Source organism: Podarcis filfolensis, assembly GCF_964270895.1.
Source record: "Podarcis filfolensis genome assembly, chromosome: 2".
NCBI classification, from domain to species: Eukaryota; Metazoa; Chordata; class Lepidosauria; order Squamata; family Lacertidae; genus Podarcis; species Podarcis filfolensis.
In genome coordinates, this window is record NC_139605.1 from 91,063,363 (window position 1) to 91,082,129 (window position 18,767).

At 46.8% G+C, this 18,767-nt stretch overlaps 1 protein-coding gene and 1 long non-coding RNA gene across 3 annotated transcripts in view; one reads left to right on the forward strand and one right to left on the reverse strand.

Annotated features, from left to right (window-relative positions):
* GRIN2C (glutamate ionotropic receptor NMDA type subunit 2C) overlaps positions 1-2,196 on the forward strand; it is an 87,845-nt gene extending 85,649 nt beyond the window's left edge. For both annotated transcript variants that reach the window (XM_083598079.1, XM_083598078.1), the window contains exon 13: positions 1-2,196. In XM_083598079.1, coding sequence (XP_083454205.1) covers positions 1-1,551 — 1,551 coding nt within the window. In that variant the 3' untranslated portion in view covers positions 1,552-2,196.
* LOC310755474 overlaps positions 1,971-18,767 on the reverse strand; it is a 27,132-nt gene continuing 10,335 nt past the window's right edge. The window contains exons 2-3 of the long non-coding RNA XR_014544387.1: positions 7,065-7,164; positions 1,971-2,002 (exon numbers count right to left, since the gene is read on the reverse strand). This is a non-coding gene — a long non-coding RNA (uncharacterized lncRNA). The remainder of the gene's footprint in view (positions 2,003-7,064; positions 7,165-18,767) is intronic.

Genomic DNA, 18,767 nt, shown 5'->3' on the forward strand with positions numbered 1-18,767 from the left:
GGCATTTACAGCTGTTTCAATGGAGTCCAGAATCTGGAGAGCCCTGCCCGCGTCCACAAACCAGACGTCACTGCTAACTCTGCTCAAGCCAACGTGTTGAAGATGCTACAGGCCGCCAAGAACATGGTGTCGACAGCCAGTGTGGGGAACTCCCTGGAGAACGCCACACGCACCATTGAGAACTGGTCAAACAGGAGCGAAAACCTCCAAACCACCTTCTCCCTAAGGACTCCTCAGCTTGTTGTGCAGAACACCAGTGGGCCTACCAGGCCAGCTCATGCCTCCGATGCAGCAGCAGCTGAGAGGCTTGGGAGGTCTCTCCCACAATCCCTCTCTCCGCTCCAGCAGTCTTTGGTGCCAGCCAGTGAAAACTGGAGAGGGACACTAGAGCAGCCACAGATTCTTCATCCGCTGAAGTTCCGAGGCAGCTATTCTGAGGACAAGGTGCTCCCCGGTTCCACTGTGAACAGCTCCCCCCACTACATGGTAAGACCCACACCTCAGACCCATGTCAGAAACCACGTGCCACTTGGAAACCACCTTAGTGCTGCTCCCCACTCCCCAGTAGGAACTGCTAGGGAGCTTCCTCTACCTGAGCATAAGCATAAGCTGGCCTTGGCCAGAGGGCACACCAAGGAGAAATTCCACCACCAGAACGTTCACCTGGTGTACGGAGAAGGTGGTGACGACAGCTCAGCCCAGGTGGAGCGGCTGGCTTCCACTTCCGAGAAGCGAAAGGAGTTGGAGAGCCACTTTCCGCCTCATGCCTGTGTCCACAATTCCTTCCCCAAAGCTAACAGGACTTGCAGACCCTTTCTGTACAAAGAATCTGACTCAATAGAGCTAAGGAGAGAGAAGCCGAGCCACAGAGCTGATCTCTCGAGGTCCGGCTGGGAGCAGGAGAGACCCCAGTCTCTAGGCCTGTGGAAACATCATGGGAAATCCTCAGCCTATGGGGATGTGCCAGACCTCTTCCCCAAAGCTGGCCGGGCTCCAAAAACAATGTCAGTGCCTGGAACGCATTCCTACCCTCCCGGTGCCCTTAGGCCGAGTTATACATGCAATAGGAAATGTGTGGAGGCCAACGGCTTACCTTGGAAGGACCAGCGGCTGCTGCATTCGCAGTCCACGAGGCTCCCCTCGTACCGGGAGGCCTGCCTACACAACAGCTCAGGCGTGCACAAGGCTTCTTCCACGGTGGTGCACAAGCAGTATGCCTACATGAACTCGTACACAAACCTGCCTATCTACTGGGGGCGCCTTTACCCAGGCTCCCCGCAGCTGTGCGAACAGTCCAGTGCCACCCAGCACAGCTTCAGCCGAGCTCCCTGGTCGCCTTGCAGCAGGGACTTCCTGGTCCACCAGGATGGCCAGAGGACCATGTACTTTGGTAGCACCTACAGAGACTACAGGGACCGCAGCAGGGTGGACCCGACGTTTCTTCAGATGGTCAATACTGAGCGGAGAGACTTCCTGAGCACCCAGAGGATGCACAGCCCTTACGCAGGAAGATCGTGGAGGCGAATCTCTAGCCTAGAGTCCGAAGTCTGATAGGGGGAAGATGCTGGGGCTCTTGATGCTCGATTGGAGACTGCAGAGAAGAAGCTCATCCAGGAGGGCAAGGGACAAGGCCTTCCAAGCCAGCGTTCTGCGTCTCCCTGTTAAGCCGGTATCAGCAGAAAGTTCTTTGTCTCTTCACTACTACCACCCCGGATCAACGTAAGAGCAAGTGACCTTTCTCCATCCTCTAATGGACCAAAAAGCAAAGCGGGAGCAGCTGAAGGCACTTTATTGACTGATTCCAAAGTCTTCCATTGCTGGGCACTGGGATGCCCTCACTCGCGTACAAGACGACTCTCTCATGGTGGTGATTCACAGTCATGCTGCCTCTGTGGATAGCTTATGAAGCATCAGTTGCAGTGTCAACCATCTACATTTCAGTGCCAGTTTATTGTTCAGAGCATGGCTGTCCGTGACACAGTGGGAAATGCCCAACAGCCTCCTATTAAACAAATAAACAAAAAGATTAGGACTATCTTGCTTTCCCATAATGCACTGATATAAATGGAGACTGTATAGAGGACTGAACAGGGGGCATAGTATGATATTTTTAGTGTTTTACATTACTTTCTGGATCTTCATAAAGAGCCCAAAATGCCAAATGGAGGTTATTAAATACACACTTCTTAAAATGTATTCACACACCCTTCCTTTCTCATTCTTTCTTTTTGGCCACATTGACAAAGGCTGCCTTCTTCAACCTCCCTTGAGTCAAATGCACCAGGACATGAGACATCCCTAGATGTTGCCTTCATAGCTCTCTCTCCCCCCCCCCCCAAGCCCCACCAGGAGAAGAAGGGTGTGTGAGGTGGGGCGGGGTTGCATTTGCCACCTTTAGTTCAAGGCAGAGGATCCTTGGCTAGATAAGGCGGCAACAGTAGATGAGTGTGGGGGCATGCACCAAACTCTCCTCTCCTTGCCATCGCTGCTTAATTCACATTAGACTGGGACTAACCTGCCACTGTTTTTAACCTAGGTCCTAAAACACACCTTTAGCAATAGACTACCATCACTGCACCAAGGCCTCATCTGCACTATGAATTAAAAGCAGTAGCATACCACTTTAAACAGACATTACAACTGGGACTTGGCAAATCTTGTGATTAGAATGAGACTAGACAGCATTACTTAGAGCTCTTATCCATCTTCACAGAGTTTTTGAAATCTTTTTGGTCCAACTTAGAATTAGAGAAAGGGACCCCAAGGTCACTCATAGGACACAGAAAGCTTCCTTATACAGAGTCAGTTCCTTATTGTCTACACCAGTGGTTCCCAATTGAAGTCCGGGGACCCCTGGGGGTCTGCGGCCCCGCCCGTTGCCTCCCCCCAACTATTTTTTTGTCATTTTTGCATGACAATATCACAAATTTTATGGTCTGGTTTTTTTTAGTATACCTAAAATCCTTTGCTTATTAGGGGCTACCCCAAATTTTGTTCAAAAAATTGCTTTGCAGATGTAACTACAATAGAATTATTAAATTTTCAAAAGTAGGGGGTCCTCAGTCATTAGCTAATTGGGAAGCATGGTCTGCACTGATTGGCAGCAACTGTCTAGAGTTTCAGACAAGAAGTGTCCTTCTCCCTACTTGGGGACTTAACGTGGCTCCTTCTGCATGCCAAGCAGATGCTCTGCTTTCCCTGTTCAAAAATTCTGAACCACATGCTAATAATCCTTGAAAATGAGTGACGCAACTTAACTGGGACTAGCATCTGTGAAAGTATGCAGGACTGTGAGTGAATTTCAATTTCAATTTGTTGGGTGGGGTTATCAGTAGTTAGGTTTTCAGTTCTGCACAATAACCTGGTCTCCCAGATCCATTAAATGAAGACTGGCCAGCCGGCCAGCCTGCCCTGGGTAGCCTTTCATGCCTGCTGGAAGTGCTCTCAAGTTATACATTCTGTATGTAATTCGGGCAATTTGTAACCCTATTGCCTATGTCTGTTCCATGGTGTCTTGAATTATAGTGAGCTCCCTTCCCAGGCAAGGTCCTGCGGGTGCACTCAAGAGCTGAGGATCAAAATATAACCTTACATTGAGCCGGCTCAAAGATATGCCTTGTAGTCCCTATCCTAGCCAGCTATAAAGCTTCAAGTACCTGAAGTGCTGATTACTGAATCCAAGTTCACTCTGGTCCTTTTTCAGGCAACTGATAACAACGAGGCTCAGACAGCCATCTAGTCAGCCTACACTGCCAGTTGTGTAGTTCAGGCTTTCGTGTGCCTCCCCAACCCCAAATGATAGGTGCACAGGGACTGGTTTATAGCATTGTTTTGACTTCTGCTTGTAGCAAGCTTTGCAAACCATAAAGCCAACTATTAAAAGCATCATAGTCAAGGAAAAGGCAGCATGTTCCCTTCTGAGCAGTTCCTTTGATCAAGTGGGGACCATCAGAAACGACGCCTGTAGCATCCTGCTTCTCATTTAGAGATAGTTTGGAGGATCCTGCAGCCCTCATTGCCAAGAACCATTTCCAGCAAACAGGAGAAGTAAAGAGTGATCTTTCACATGGCATTACAAAAGCAGCACAAACATGCGCTAGCAGTGGGCAAGTCAGGTCTCGACCAGAGCCTGTCAATTATATATTCATAAGCAAAGCAACCCCACCAGCTTCCTATGAGTCTTACAATATTCACCTTGAGGCTACATGAGATGATAATCACTTCTGAAGATAATGAAATATATATCTTTTTTTAAAAAGTTCAATTTCTTTTGAAAATGGGCTACTAGCCTAATATTTGGAAAATATCACAGCTCAGCAATGCCCCTGCCTAGCCTTCCCCGCCCTCAGCAAACTTGACAGCATGAAAGTTGAGCTGTTTTAACAGAAACCGGAGGAAATGCATTTAATTTAGCTCCAGTCTGTTTTAAGGAGAGAGAGAGAGAGAGAGAGAGAGAGAGAGAGAGAGAGAGAGAGAGAGAAGAGACCTTTGATATTTTGCCTGTTCATTTCTACAAGGCTCGTTTTTTTGAGATTCATTCACTTTGTCTCATTACAGTCACAGTAGGATCAAAGGCCTCCTGAGGAGCCATCACCTAACTGCTAATTTTTCACTTAACACCACAAGATAGCTAGGGGTTGGTGTGACTAATGCACTGCCTTCATTTGACTTCACTCTCAGAGTTGCTTCCTTTCCAAACTGGAGTGCACAACGCCTGCTAAATACCTGGGACAAAGTGCCATGGAGGGTGCAATGAAGTTCATTAAGGCTGAAGAGCTGAACTGCTTTTCTTACTGCTGGAGGGGAGTCATTTCAGGTTCGGTTTGGGGGGAGAACTCTCCCCTCCCTCTTTTTATGTTTTAACGAAGCATAATGACCATAACTCACAATACCTAGATGCCATAGCAAGCGGCATAATAATAATAAGAAGAAGAATAAGAATATTTTATTTATACCCCACCCTCCCTGGCCAAGGCCGGGCTCAGGGCGGCTAACACCAAATATAAATTACAAGAAAACGTAATAGAAAAAAACACACAATTAAAATAGAGCTTAAAATGCAGCCTAATTTTAGTAGTAAGGGACGCGGGTGGCGCTGTGGGTTAAATCACAGAGCCTAGGACTTGCCGATCAGAAGGTCGGCGGTTCGAATCCCCGTGACGGGTGAGCTCCCGTTGCTCAGTCCCTGCTCCTGCCAACCTAGCAGTTCGAAAGCACATTAAAGTGCAAGTAGATAAATAGGTACCGCTCCGGCGGGAAGGCAAACGGTGTTTCCGTGCGCTGCTCTGGTTCGCCAGAAGCGGCTTAGTCATGCCGGCTCCCTCGGCCAATAAAGCGAGATGAGCACCACAACCCCAGAATCGGCCACGACTGGACCTAATGGTCAGGGGTTCCTTTACCTTTACTTTAATTTTAGTAGTAGTTCATAAATCAAAACCGTAAAGGGAGGAAACATCAGATATTCACCCGAGCCAGCTATCCATGCTGGTCCTACATGGGCCAGCAAAAAAGCCAAGGGAAAATTTATATACCAAATCCCACATAAGGGGTCAGAGTGAGTCCAAGCTGAAGGCCATGCGGAACAGCTCCATCTTGCAGGCCCTGCGGAAAGATGTCAAATCCCGCAGGGCCCTGGTCTCTTGCGACAGAGTGTTCCATCAAGTCAGGGCCAGTACTGAAAAGGCCCTGGCCCTAGCTGAGACCAATCAAACCTCCTTGAGGCTCAGGACCTCCAAAGTGTTGTTATTATGTCGCACCCCATACGAGAAAAGAAAAAGTAGTGGCAACACACCCAATATAAAGCAAGACATCCTTATTTTCTAAGCTGGCGTGGATAGTGGGTGAACACTGGGCATCTAAGTCTGAAACATAAGAAATAAAATCCTACCACATGATATAGAAGTATTCTGGGTCCTCCACATTTCTGGAGACCCGCAATTTAGGTGCGTCGCCACCCCTCCAGTAGCCAAAGTAAGTAAGTTCTTATTCCACAAAGATTTTCAAAATGGCACCCTGCACAGAAGAGTGGGCATGACAGATGACAGCAGAGGAGGAGGCCAACAGGGGTAGGAGGCAGATCTGCTGCCTCTGTCAGATACTTTTTAGAACGCAGCAGCAATTTGCTTCTGAGCCGCTAGGTGATACTTTAAATTAGGGATGTCCAACAGGTCCTGAATCTCCCAAAATGAGACATTCCTCCCTAAAAAAGCTTAACAACTTTGACCTGAACCCCCCCTAAAAGGGGTAGATCACTGCCAGTTTTTAATTGTGTGAGTAGATCACAGTCTCTTGGAAGTTGGCCGTCCCTGCTTTAAATCATTCAAGTGAGGATTTTCTGTGTGCAAGAGGATGGGCAGAACTTTGCATCCATGTCACACTATTTGTTTGTTTGTTTAGTTATTTATTTCTACGACTACTATTATTCCTGGTCTTTTTGTATCGACTGAAACAAGTGCACAGCTGAAAACAATTTAGAGCTGCTTCTGGCATGCTTCCTAACTTGCACAATATAATGGCTAATCCCTAACACTAGAGAAGGAGCTATACTTCAGGAATATCCAGATGAGAATCTGACACTGACACCCACCCACACCCACCCACCCACAGTGGCAAAACACCTAGAGCTTCCCTGCTGTTTCTTGCACCAAGGCACCCCATATTTAAAAGTTAAAGATTTGAAAGTTGCCTGTAAATATGCAGTGGCCATGAGCTCAGATCTGACCATCTCCTTTTTTTCCAAGTTGCAAACTTCCTCAGCTGGGGTGGGGAGGCTCACTAAGCACTTCTGACCATCCAGCCAATTCCTCTGCTGCGCTTGAGAGAGCAAGGGCAGTGCTTGTTGTTATCCCAACCAATGCCACAGTTCATGAATTACAGTAAAATGAAATTAGCCTGGACAATTAACTTACAGAAACAGACACTGAAATACTGTCAAGGGAATACCAGGCCTCCAGGGTTCATGGAATTATCCCCACCAAAATCAAGCACACTCTTAATAAGAAGAATAGTAGTAATAGCTACAGTGTGCTGCAAATAGACTTCAACATGCCATTCTTCTGCCTCACCTAGGGATGGTTAGGTTCCATGTCCATCCTGACTCCACTTCCACTGAAACATTAATTCCATCTGCGTCAGCATCCATTGCAGGCACCAAGATGTCCAAACCTGAAAAGAAAACACAAACACAAATAGCACCCAATTAAACCAGCCTCTGGAATAATTGCTCAAAACCTGCCCAGCTGCAGCCATAAAACACAGAAGCCAAACAATGGAATAAAGGGGAAATTTCTTGGGGCTAAAAGTGAGAAGGCAGCAGAGGAGTTTACACTAGAGCAGTAAATCTGTGCTTGGTCTATGCCACTTCATGCTACAAGCAGGGACTACCCTTAGTGAATGCTGCTCTGGACAAAAAATTCCTGCACATGGAAAAGTAGCATGTCAGGGAAACAAGCTAGACAAGAACTCTTCTCGCTGGTATCAAGTTTTCTATATGGAGGATGTTGTTGTTAGCAGAGCAGAATGAACCCCCCCTAAAATGGTATAGCTCAGACCTAATTTTACTGCTTCAGAACTTGCTAGGCTAGAGACAAGAAAAGGTGAGAGGATAAAATGTAGTATTTCTGATACCCTAGATAGAATTTAATACAGCAAAATACTCTGGTGCATTAGCAGTGCCAACCAAATCAGATTAAAAAACAAACATTTAGAGGGTTTTCTTAAGCTGCCCCCCTCCCCAAAATTGCACTGGAAATGTTTGCAAGCATTTTATACCTTGCTCAAGAAGATCCTTTGTTCAAACCATGAGCACCTGGGGTCCAAATAACCTTTAAGCCTCAAATAAAAGGATTGCCCTAGCCTGGGGCTTTAGTTTCTTTGGGTAGCTAAGCCCTATGACCAGGTCAGAAGCTGCTTTTAACCCCCCCCCCCCAACTGCAAAAGTAGTTTGCTGATTGGCATTGGGGTGTGTGCTTCTCATGAGAAACAGGTCTTCAGTCTCCTTCAGGTTCCTGGCTCTTTGGTCCTAGCAGGGTAAGGCAAGTTGCCCAGATCTGCATTTACCCTTGAATTTGGTTACCAAATTCAAAAGCTACAAATACACAAAGCTAGAAGTTACATGTTGGCTAACATGGCTGTACATTCGTATTTTCCTTTTCTGTTAAGCAGTCCTCCAGCCACATCTCTTTGGTATGAACATGTGGGTGTGGGTGTGAGATATCTAGATATCACACACACTCTCTCTCACACACACCATTTCCCTAGATTAGTTTGCTTACCTTCTGAGTAGCCAAACAAGGTTTCGTTAAGGTGAGATAATAAAATGTAATATTTCTGGTATTTCCTAGACAGAATTTAAAACAGCAAACCGGGACGTCACAGACTGCTTGGATACAGAGGAATGGGGGGGATACAGAGGAACCAGCTGGGGAACCCCCAGGGGAAGAAGGCTCAGAGCCAGGGGAGTGGTGGTGGGGCAACGATGAGTGGCCAGAGGGAGAAAACGGAGGAAGTGTCAAAAGCTGAAGAGGTAACAGGGCTTAGTGAGCTGGAAGAGTCTGTGACAGAAAGAAGTCCAGAATCAGAGGCAGAAGCTGAAGCAGGAGAGGAGGGAGGCCAAGAGGCAGAGATGAGTGCGGCTGTTGAAGAGGCACAAGTGTCTCCCTCTCCCACTGCGACAAGCTCTCCTCCTCTCTGGACTCCCAGGCCCAGAAGAGGCATAAAGAGGCAGAGGAGAAGTCAGCTTCACGCAGGCACAGTCTCAGATTGCTTGGGAAAAACCCTGGAGAGGATGGGACTTAGGGAGTTGTGGGGAGCCAGGGACCTTCAGTCTCAGCAACTGCTTCATGGGGGCAAGACCTGCCAGAGATGTGTTGCTATGCAAATTAGGCCTGGCACTCCTGTGCAGATCCTGTTTTTGGTAATAAATAGTTAACTCCAACTGGCTTGGCTGATTTCCTGCTGGCTTGTTCCTGTCACTGGAGATGCTAGGGATTGACCCTGGGATCTTCTGCCTGGAAAGCAGATACTCTACCATGGTACCACTCTACCTTTTCTATAGCCTAGCCTGTGACATCTTCTTTAATCGGTACTAGCATCCATAGCTGCAGGAAGCCAAACCACTTTTATGTTCCCCCCACCTTAAAAGAAAACACACACACAATGCACAGGTGCACACCTGAGTCATGGAGCCCGGGGCATGCTGTAGTAAAACAGGACAGAAGATCTTTAAAATCCCAGAGCCAACACCGCAAAGGGCTTAATGGTGAGACAGGGCAACGTCCAGTTTGCCACATGCCGCGCTCTCAGCAGCATTGCCAATCGCTCCCAGGGAAGGAGGGGTATGTGGGGAGGTGAGATAACAGGATCAGGGCTGCCCATGATGCCGTTGTCTTCTGAACAAGCAGCTTTGGCAGAGAGAGCAAGAGGGGCTGCTGGTCTGGACAGCCGGCTCAGAGGGTATTACAATAATCAATCCTCGTGGTCACAAGGGCAGGACTTGCTGTCACAGTGTCGTCATGGGATAAATGAGGGCACAGCTGGAGCAGATTGCAGGGCCTGGCAAGGAAAGCTCGCGGCCACGTGTGACACGTTGTGGGCTCTGCCTGCAAAAGGGCACAGGGAAATGTGATGCTGAGAGGAACTGATTCTCCCATGAGTCAAAATACCAATAGGCAGCGCGGGGATACCGTCAGCTAAAAAGGAAGGAAGGAAGGAAGGAAGGAAGGAAGGAAGGAAGGAAGGAAGGAAGGAAGGAAGGGTGGGTGCTGGGCAACTCCGGGCAGGAGCTGGAACTCTGGGCAGTGGAGGGGAATTTGGGACATTATCTTTACTACAGATTGCATGACGACATCCAGAATCATGCATGCACACATGCACCCACTTATCTAGCATAAGATGGATTTTATTTCTGGAAATGCAGGAACGTGTTACTACGGTGTGTAAAATACGTCAGCACTGCACTCTAATCCTGCCCAAACGGCTTTCTGTGCTTTGCCATGCTGCAATCATAAACATATTTCCTCAGGATAAGTCCTCCTGAAATGAACTACATTAAATTATTGTTGGTGGGGGGTTTGGGGGGGCAGGCGGGTTAGACTTGCTTGTTTGTTTATGCCAGGCATAAACACTCCTCGTTTTCCTGTCCCTCTTGCTTCCCACTTCCTTCCTCTGTCAAACACAACAGTGTGTCAGAGCTCGTGTAAGCATGGAGGAGCTCCAAACAGAACTGGCAGCCCAAAGATTTAAATGTGCAAGGATGTTTGCATGATAAATCAGAGGAGAAGGTTAAGGCTGCTTCGTTCTTCGCAGAGTACATCTATAACATTTTCTTCCTCTGCGGATGCTACAGGAGTGCTCCCTTGGTTAGGTGACAAGGGGGAAGTGAATAATAAAAGTGACAGAAATAGAAATGCAGAGGGAAGAGATCTCAGAGGCTGAAATTTATTATGTATTTATTTAAAGCATTTTTACCCTGTTCTTCAGCTGAAAAGTCTCCCAGAGTGGTTGACATAAGATCAATAAAAACAAAACAGAAAAATAAATAAGGCAGCTGCTGCCCACAGATTTCCAACCTAAAAACACAGCAATGAAGGGAAAAGGGAAGAGGAGGGAAGAGGAAAACAAGCAAACTCAGAAACCTGTTCTTGAAACTATCAATAATCAGCTGGAATGGAGAGTTCAGGGAGAGGAAAAACAAAAGGAGTCAGTCTTCAGCCCTGCTTCTCTTCCCTGCCTTTGCTCTGCAGCTTGTTGTAATGGGTGCTAATAGATGACAGTTGAAGGAGGCAGGAGCCAATGGAGCTGATCTGTCAGCAGAATGGATGGACACAAACCTACCCTCTTTTTGTAAACTGCTTTGAGGTTTTCCTTTACAATCATGCGGTATATAAATGTTATGAAATAAGTAAAACAGCTCTGGAAGTCTATTCAGAAAAAAAGAGCAGAAAATGTCTCGAATCTTTACATTTCTTCCATGCACAGAACAGAGTTTAAAATCACCCTCTCCTTTATGTGGATGGAGGAAAGAAGGAACTTTTGGCAGACGCCTTCTAAAGAGGCATTTCTGTGCCTGCCCATCACTCACAGGCTCCCGTCATCTTACCGACATGTGCACTCCTGCTACCTTGTTTCACTTTTCACTTTTGTCACTTTATGCCATTCTCGCAGTACTATAAATATTCAGATACTGTGGTAAATAAAGCAAGCATATGGGTTGAATTCATTCATCCAAATCAAGGAACCTGATATGCACCATTTAGGGTATGAACAGGAGTTGTTGCATATTTTGTCTAAGGAAATCAAACCTGAATGACACCCCCTCACGTATGCAGACCTCACAAGGCATTTAACAGATGTACTGGCCAGTGCACTGAATGCTAATTCAGTCATCTGTCTTGCCCTCCCCCTCTGTGTTATTATGCAATGGGCAAGCAGTGTGGATTTTTTTTTTTTAAAGATCAACATGAATGTTAATTCAACTTAAAGTCTTGTTCCTCACTGTAGTTTTGTTTTAAGGACACAACTAATAGCTTTTAAAAGTTGAAAACCTGGAAGGGTAGTCTTGTGATGTCACCCAAAGGCCACAAATCAGTACCACTCACAGCCCCATCAACTGCAAATGGAAAGAGCAGGTTCTCTAAACTTATGAAAGCATGGCACTTCCGACCCAAATTTGGTGGTTGTGCTGCCACAGTGGAACTTGCAGACAGTAACAGCTGCTCAACAGTGGAGCAGACTCCCTTGGGAGGCGGGGCACGCTCCTTCCTTGGAGGTGTTTAGACAGAGGTTGGATGGCCAGCAGTCATGTATGATCCAGTTCAAATTCCTGCACTGAAGGGGGTTGGACTAGATGACCCTTGGGGTCCCTTCCAACTGGACAATTCTGATTTTGAAATCTTGTTGGCAACCTGATTTTGTGCATAGCAGGATGCAGATGATAAAACTGGAACAAAGTTTCCTAAGAAACAAAAAAAATATACATAAAATAAAAATAGTAGATTGCAGCAGCGCAGCCAGCTTTCTGAAATGCTAATAAACACTGAGCAGGGCAGATCAACAGGCTTGGCTGCAAATTAAACCATGTGGAAGTGTCATTTCATTGGGAAATAGCTTATTCCCTTGTGCCACTCAAAAGCTCTACCCAGGGATAATATTGAGAGCAAGGGTGCCTTGGGGGAATAAGAGTTGAGGATGACAGAGTGGGAGGCATTTGATCTCTTTGTAATGGGGGAAAGCAGCTTTCAGAGAGCTGTCTTCTGAAAGAAGTTGAAACGTGGGAACCACCTACTCTTAACAAGGCACTTCTGGGTCTGTGCATATCACATGTTTTGGTCCCTGGCTCCCATAATATTCAGTACTGTAATTATCTCGTGTGTTTATCCTGAAGGGGATCAAGGTATTTCCTCCGCCAGCCTAGAAGCATTTGATCCACTGAGAAGTCAGGCAGCATCAAGTGCTTCTGAGGCAGAATCCGCATCCCAGTCATAGGCAGAATCAGACTGTCCACCCATTGCCAGAATTACAGCGTGATCCTGTACATGCCTAGCACTCTGAAGGAAGAAGCCCCTTTGTAGTCCCTCTTAAACACCCGGGTCAGTGGGAGTAGAGCACTTCAGCCTTGGTTGTTCAGATGTTATACCTCACAGGCAAGAGGACCACTAGGCATAGGTGCCAACTCCCTGGGTGACTGACCACCCACCAAATTCCCCATGAAGAGGCTGGGCACCTACAAATTTTGGTGCCAGGGCCATGCATGCTGCATGCACCCATGGCCCTGGGCAATCACAGTTGTGGGGCCAAGCTGGCACTCCTGCAACTAGGGTAGGGGTACTTCCTTCTCCTTTCTTAAAGTTGGCTACCTGTATCTTGTCATAACTGTCTATGACTCAGAGACAGAGTAGGGAGGCTTTTGTCCGTGTCCCAGTTATTTGTCAGTAATAGCCCACCCGAAATCTGAAAAGTGAAGGAGGCTTAGGATGGTAACCGTTTCTTAATAAACGAAATAATCTGAATGTATTCAAAAACAGCAACAACAAACCCTTCATAGTATTACTGCTACAACACTCCTTTTCTTTCTCATAATCTTTATGCATCTTCTACTATAGTAACATGCTAGGGAACTGAAAATAAAATCTAATCTGCTGGTGAAAACACTTATAAATGTCCACTGTATTTTTGGTTTGTGGTCTAATCCATCATTCTGTCACAGACAAAGAAAATTATTACCCAAAAAGGGTGGGGAAAGCACACAAACTCATGGCCCTTGCATTTTTATTTTTTATTAAAAAAAACCCCAAATTCCAAATATAAAGCAAACAAAGGCCCAAATCCTGCCATGCAGCTCAGGAAGGACTGCAAAGTCTGGAATACAAAATCCAGCTTGCTGTAAGGTACGGTCCAAAAAGGGAGAAACAAGTCCTGCTTGCACCTCTGTTGATGCTACTAACTCACCAAGATCCCTTCCCAGAATGCAAAAGGAGCTCAAGCAATGGAACAAACAGCTTTGGACAAGCTTTGGTCTCTCAGTGACCTGGTTTGCATGTAACACTATGGCATGGTGTGAACGAACAAGTGCACAGTGCTCAGCAAAAAACATCATGGCTGCTTTGCTCTTCCTCTCCCCTGCTGCCACCACATTGTTTTGGTGAAGTGTTAACATCCGAACTCGGGCTCATGGTTTGTCTCACTCCAAACAAACTGTGAGGCATAACCAAGAACTGTTCTTGGCTCACCACTCATGGTTTGTAGCCCAGTAGCCTGGCAGCAGCCACAGGGGGAGAAGAGAAAAGCAGCTTTCTCACTGTGGACTGGCAGGCGTGCTCATTCCTGCTAAACCATCGTTTGGTTACATGCTGGTGAGGGCACTCTGAAAGGAGCCTATGGGAAGCTTGTCCATGCACCAGCTTCCTCTGTGGCTGGTTTCACAATGTGGGTGGTGGAGGTGGAATAGATTCCCGTAGAAAGAGGCACTGCAGGGCTGTTTGATTATGCCTTCTGCATTGATCCTGCTTGCTAGGTCCAAAGACGATAGCAGCAATTAGTCACAGCACCTGTCTGGTTGTTGTTTAGTCATTTAGTCATGTCCGACTCTTCGTGACCCCATGGACCAGAGCACGCCAGGCACTCCTGTCTTCCACTGCCTCCCGCAGTTTGGTCAAACTCATGTTGGTAGCTTCGAGAACACTGTCTAACCATCTCGTCCTCTGTCATCCCCTTCTCCTTGTGCCCTCCATCTTTCCCAACATCAGGGTCTTTTCCAGGGAGCCTTCTCTTCTCATGAGGCGGCCAAAGTATTGGAGTCTCAGCTTCAGGATCTGTCCTTCCAGTGAGCGCTCAGGGCTGATTCAAAAGCATCAATTCTTCGGCGATCAGCCTTCTTTATGGTCCAGCTCTCGCTTCCATACATCGCTACGGGGAAAACCACAGCTTTAACTATACGGACCTTTGTTGGCAAGGTGATGTCTCTGCTTTTTAGGATGCTGTCACCATCTGCAGTGATCATGTAGCCCAAAAAAGTAAAATCTCTCACTGCCTCCTGGTATAATGGCTAAATCAGGGCTTCATGCATGCACTCCACACCTTTTATCTACCATAAGAAATGTTCTGGGTTTGATGAAGCCAGCAGAGACAAGGAAAAGCACTGGAGGAAGGAGGCCAGCAGCTGTTCCAAACAGGGTGACCAACTGTCAAGGACAACAGGGTTCCACTGCCTTTATGAGCTGTGCAGAAGCAGAAATTTTAGCAGGTGCAGCCTCTCTCATTTTTGCACAATAAGCCACACGTGCTGAAATTCTGGTCCTACAACAGCTATTTAGGTTAGAGGAGCCCTAGCTTCTTCTTTTTGTACTTGGCAACCTTCAGCCTGCTTCAGATATTGAGATTAAGCCCCACTATATTCCAATCTAGGGATCAAGCAGAGTTGCCAAATCAAAACCTACTGTTTGTGAATGCTTTCTTGACACTGCATTTTCACATAAGGGTCTGCTTCCTTAATGTTGCCAGATCAACACCCACCCACCCCTGGGAGGCTCCACTGCTTTAAAAAAGTGGCAGCAGACCTGTGTTTCCCCTTCTCTGCCTCTCTTAAAAGGAGCCCTCTCGAGATCTGTTCTTGGCAATCTTATTCTTCCAAGGAGCCCAGCCCTGGATAAGCTTGGGCAGCCTGCTGTCACTCCTTGCACTGGCTGCTCAGAGCAGGAGTTCATCTCTCCCAACACAATGCACTCTCCTCTGCCATCTCCTTCTCTCCCCCCGCCCACAGCCAAATATCTCAAAAGGCACTTCCGCCATCATGGTGACATTTGGCTTCGCAGCCTGATGGCTTAATTGTTCTTTATTCATCAGTGCAATTTTGTTTTAATTGCTCGTATGCCACCTTCCAGAGCATCGCAGAGAGGGTGAGGCAGATGGGGGCTTTATAAATAAAGCAGGCAAATAATATGCAATGCCATCTTCCAGTTTTTGAAAAGCCAGGGAGGGCTGGATGTTTTCTAGGCCAGAGAAGATGACTGACTCAGGAACTTAGGAGGTGGCCCTGATGGCGGAGATGAAGGACAGCATCATCAACTCAATACCGGTGTCCTTGATCTAGTATTAGCACTTGAAAGTACGTTGCAGGCATGAGATTCCCTTGCTCTGATGCTGCAAAGCACTTAAACTCATGCTCAAATCCTCTAGATGAAAAAGAGTTCCAATCATGTGCTTAAAGTTAAGTACTTGCTTGGCTGAAGTGCTTCTTAATGCATCTTCTATCGCAGATTCTGTCCTGGCCTGGCAGGGGGCAGATTGGCTGAGCTGATAACTCAGTATCTCTACCTAGTTACCAGCATGGCAAAGCTGGATAGATATCTACACCAAGGACCTCAAAGAGCAGGGTGGGATGATATTCAGCTCCAAAGACACAACGTGCGAGCGTTCAGAGAAGCAAGTATGTTCAATAATCAAAGCAAATATGCTGTGAGACAGCAATGGGGTGGGGTGGGGAGAGAGTCTGCAGTATCATCCAGAGTCTGCAGATGATAACTGACATCCACTCACTGAAATTGACATGACGACTGAGTACAGATGGCACAAAATTGGTCGTACATTAGGCCAATTGGTAGCCAGTGTCAAATGTGTGATAATATCATAAATATCATAAACTCGGGAGAATATAATCAACAGAGAGGTGATCAATGGAACTGTTTCTGAATCACCCCTGCATTTTATTTTACTCCAAAAGACATGGGGGGTGGGGAGAGAGAAGAGAAAGAGCAGGAAGATCTACAAACCACACATGTTGCTTGCTGCCCTTCACAATCAAAGCCAGAAACTGACCTGTCAGGATAGTGAAATTAAAGGGAAACAATGCATTTCATAGAACCATAGAATTGGAAGGGACCTCAAGAGTCATCTAGTCCAACCCCCTGCAATGCAGGAGTTCTCTAATTGCTCTTCTCAGCTCAAAGCAAAGACCCTGGATAGCTCAGTTGGATAGTGTGAGGTACCGATAATGCCAAGGTTGCAGGTTTGATCCCCGTATGGGACAACTGCATATTCCTGCATTGCAGGGGGTTGGACTAGCTGATCCTCAGGGTCCCTTCCAACTCTACAATTCCATGATTCTATGAATCAACAGGACTTCTTGTTGTTGCATCTGTAGGATACTTCCAAATGAGTCTCGAAAGTATGTTTTATGTCTCCCGGGCTTAGATGCTGTGAGGATCAGTTTTGCCACCGGCTCAGTGCAAGTGACCACCTGCAGCACACGGGCGCTGTTCAGCTCAGAAACGGCAGCAGTGCAAAACAGAACAGTATTTAATTCCTGGGCATCAGCCCAGAGTCAGGGGCTGAGAGCCTGAACACTAGAGATAGCAATGCACTGCTGCCCCTAGCTGCAACCCAATGGCTGTGCATTCTGGCAGGGAGTGGGGAAATGGTCCTTTCCATCACACAGCCTCCTCTCAAATGGAGCAGGGGGAAGGGTGCATATTGCTCATTATGTTTTTTGGGGCTTCCCCCACCTTTTGCATTTAGGAAGACAACAGGCCTGCTGTGGCAGCAAGGGCGTGAAGACCCCCAAACGGGGGGCTGGGCTCCCTTGCATACCTTGTTTATATGTTGCTGGAGGCTGCTGTAGAAACTTATTTCCCATTCCTCCTGTCTTTGCCAGTGTATGATAATGGTAATACTTATTTGAGCATATCTGTCAGGCAGTTATGTGAGCTAAGGGCAACTTTCCCAGAGCTGGAGTGAGATCTACAGCCAACAGACCAGGATGTAGGGAAACAGAGCAAGATGAGTGGAAGGTTTGACCCAGACTGGATGCACCATACATTTAAAAGCACAGGACTTTCCCCATAGAATCCTGGGAACTGTAGTCTACTTCCACAGAGCTACAATTCCCAGCACCCCTAACAAACTATGCACCCTAATGGCAATCTGCACACATGCCCTGCATCTTAGAATATTTTAAAGAACACTTGCAATCAAAACCTTATAGAGGTATATATTACTTCCTTTTTAAAGTGCCACAAGTCTACCATCATGCTACCCCTGCTGGAGTTTATCATCTTCTGCCAAAGCAGTTTAACTCCCAGGGAAGCCGCAATTCACATCCAGGCATTTTAAGTGGACAACTCTGGAGAGATATATTGAACGTAAAAGATTTCTAATTTTCAGAAAGCAGTCGCAGCTGGTAACCAGACTGGTTATTTTCTATTCTTCATCAACAAGGGATCTGCTAAAGCAAACCCCTCTTGCAGCTGCAGTATCAAAAATACTCACTTCCTTCCACTTTCATAATATATTCTAGTATGCACAATTTGGCTTTCCTTGTTGCAAAATTGTGTTGCGGAATTTGCAGAGCAGAATTTGCCACCAGTTTGCGCATGCACCTGTAGTGGAAGCTCTCCAACGGATGAGACACACAGAGAGAGCTTTCTAAGCTCACTTGCTACAAGGATTCTCTGCTACCACCCTCTGGCACCAGCAAGTTTTAGATGCAATAGTCTGCCGTGGCTGGTCTGAACCTGCCATGTCAAACCAGACTTTCAGGAGAATCTCTCCAAGGAGCCCCGAAGCACAGCTGCCATTGTCATTATAACCCCAGCAGAAAAGCAAATGGAAGTCAATCTTCACTTGTAAGTGTTTGAGTGTAATAGATGAGAGTTTGGGGGATGGCGAGAGGGGGGTGGAGATGGTACTCTCCAGCTCTGCCAATAAACATGCAAGTTGTTGCAGCACTTTCCTCTCTCCCCCCTCACTCCTGCAGTTGGGGAAGGTGGTGGAAGAACATCTCATAACCTCAATTATTATAAACTGGCCTGTCACAAGGAATGGGGGGAGAAAGGCGTATTTGAAAAATGAAATTGGGCCAGAGACATTCATCACAATCAAATTAAAGAAATGTGGTGCTGGAAACAAAATGCTTGTCATAAGGCAGGCACCGGTTTTGCTCACTTCGGAAAGTGAGCTTGGGAATGTAAAACCAAGCAAACTGCAGTAGAAAATGCCTTGATTAAAGAAAGCTCACCTGCCCATAACCACCTCCCCAGCTGTAACCTTTTCTGGTTTCCATAATGGGCTTCCTGCACATATAATCATGCAGTTAATTTGGTCTGTCGAAATGCCACCAAGCATTCGCTACCAACAAGCAATCATCATAAATCTATCAGCCCGTGGTGGGGTGGGGGGAAACACCATCGCAACCTCAGGGTCCCTTATGTGGGTGGACTCACCCCACCACTGCAGCAGTTTCCCCACAAGTAGGGCTTAAATCACCTTTGTACTTT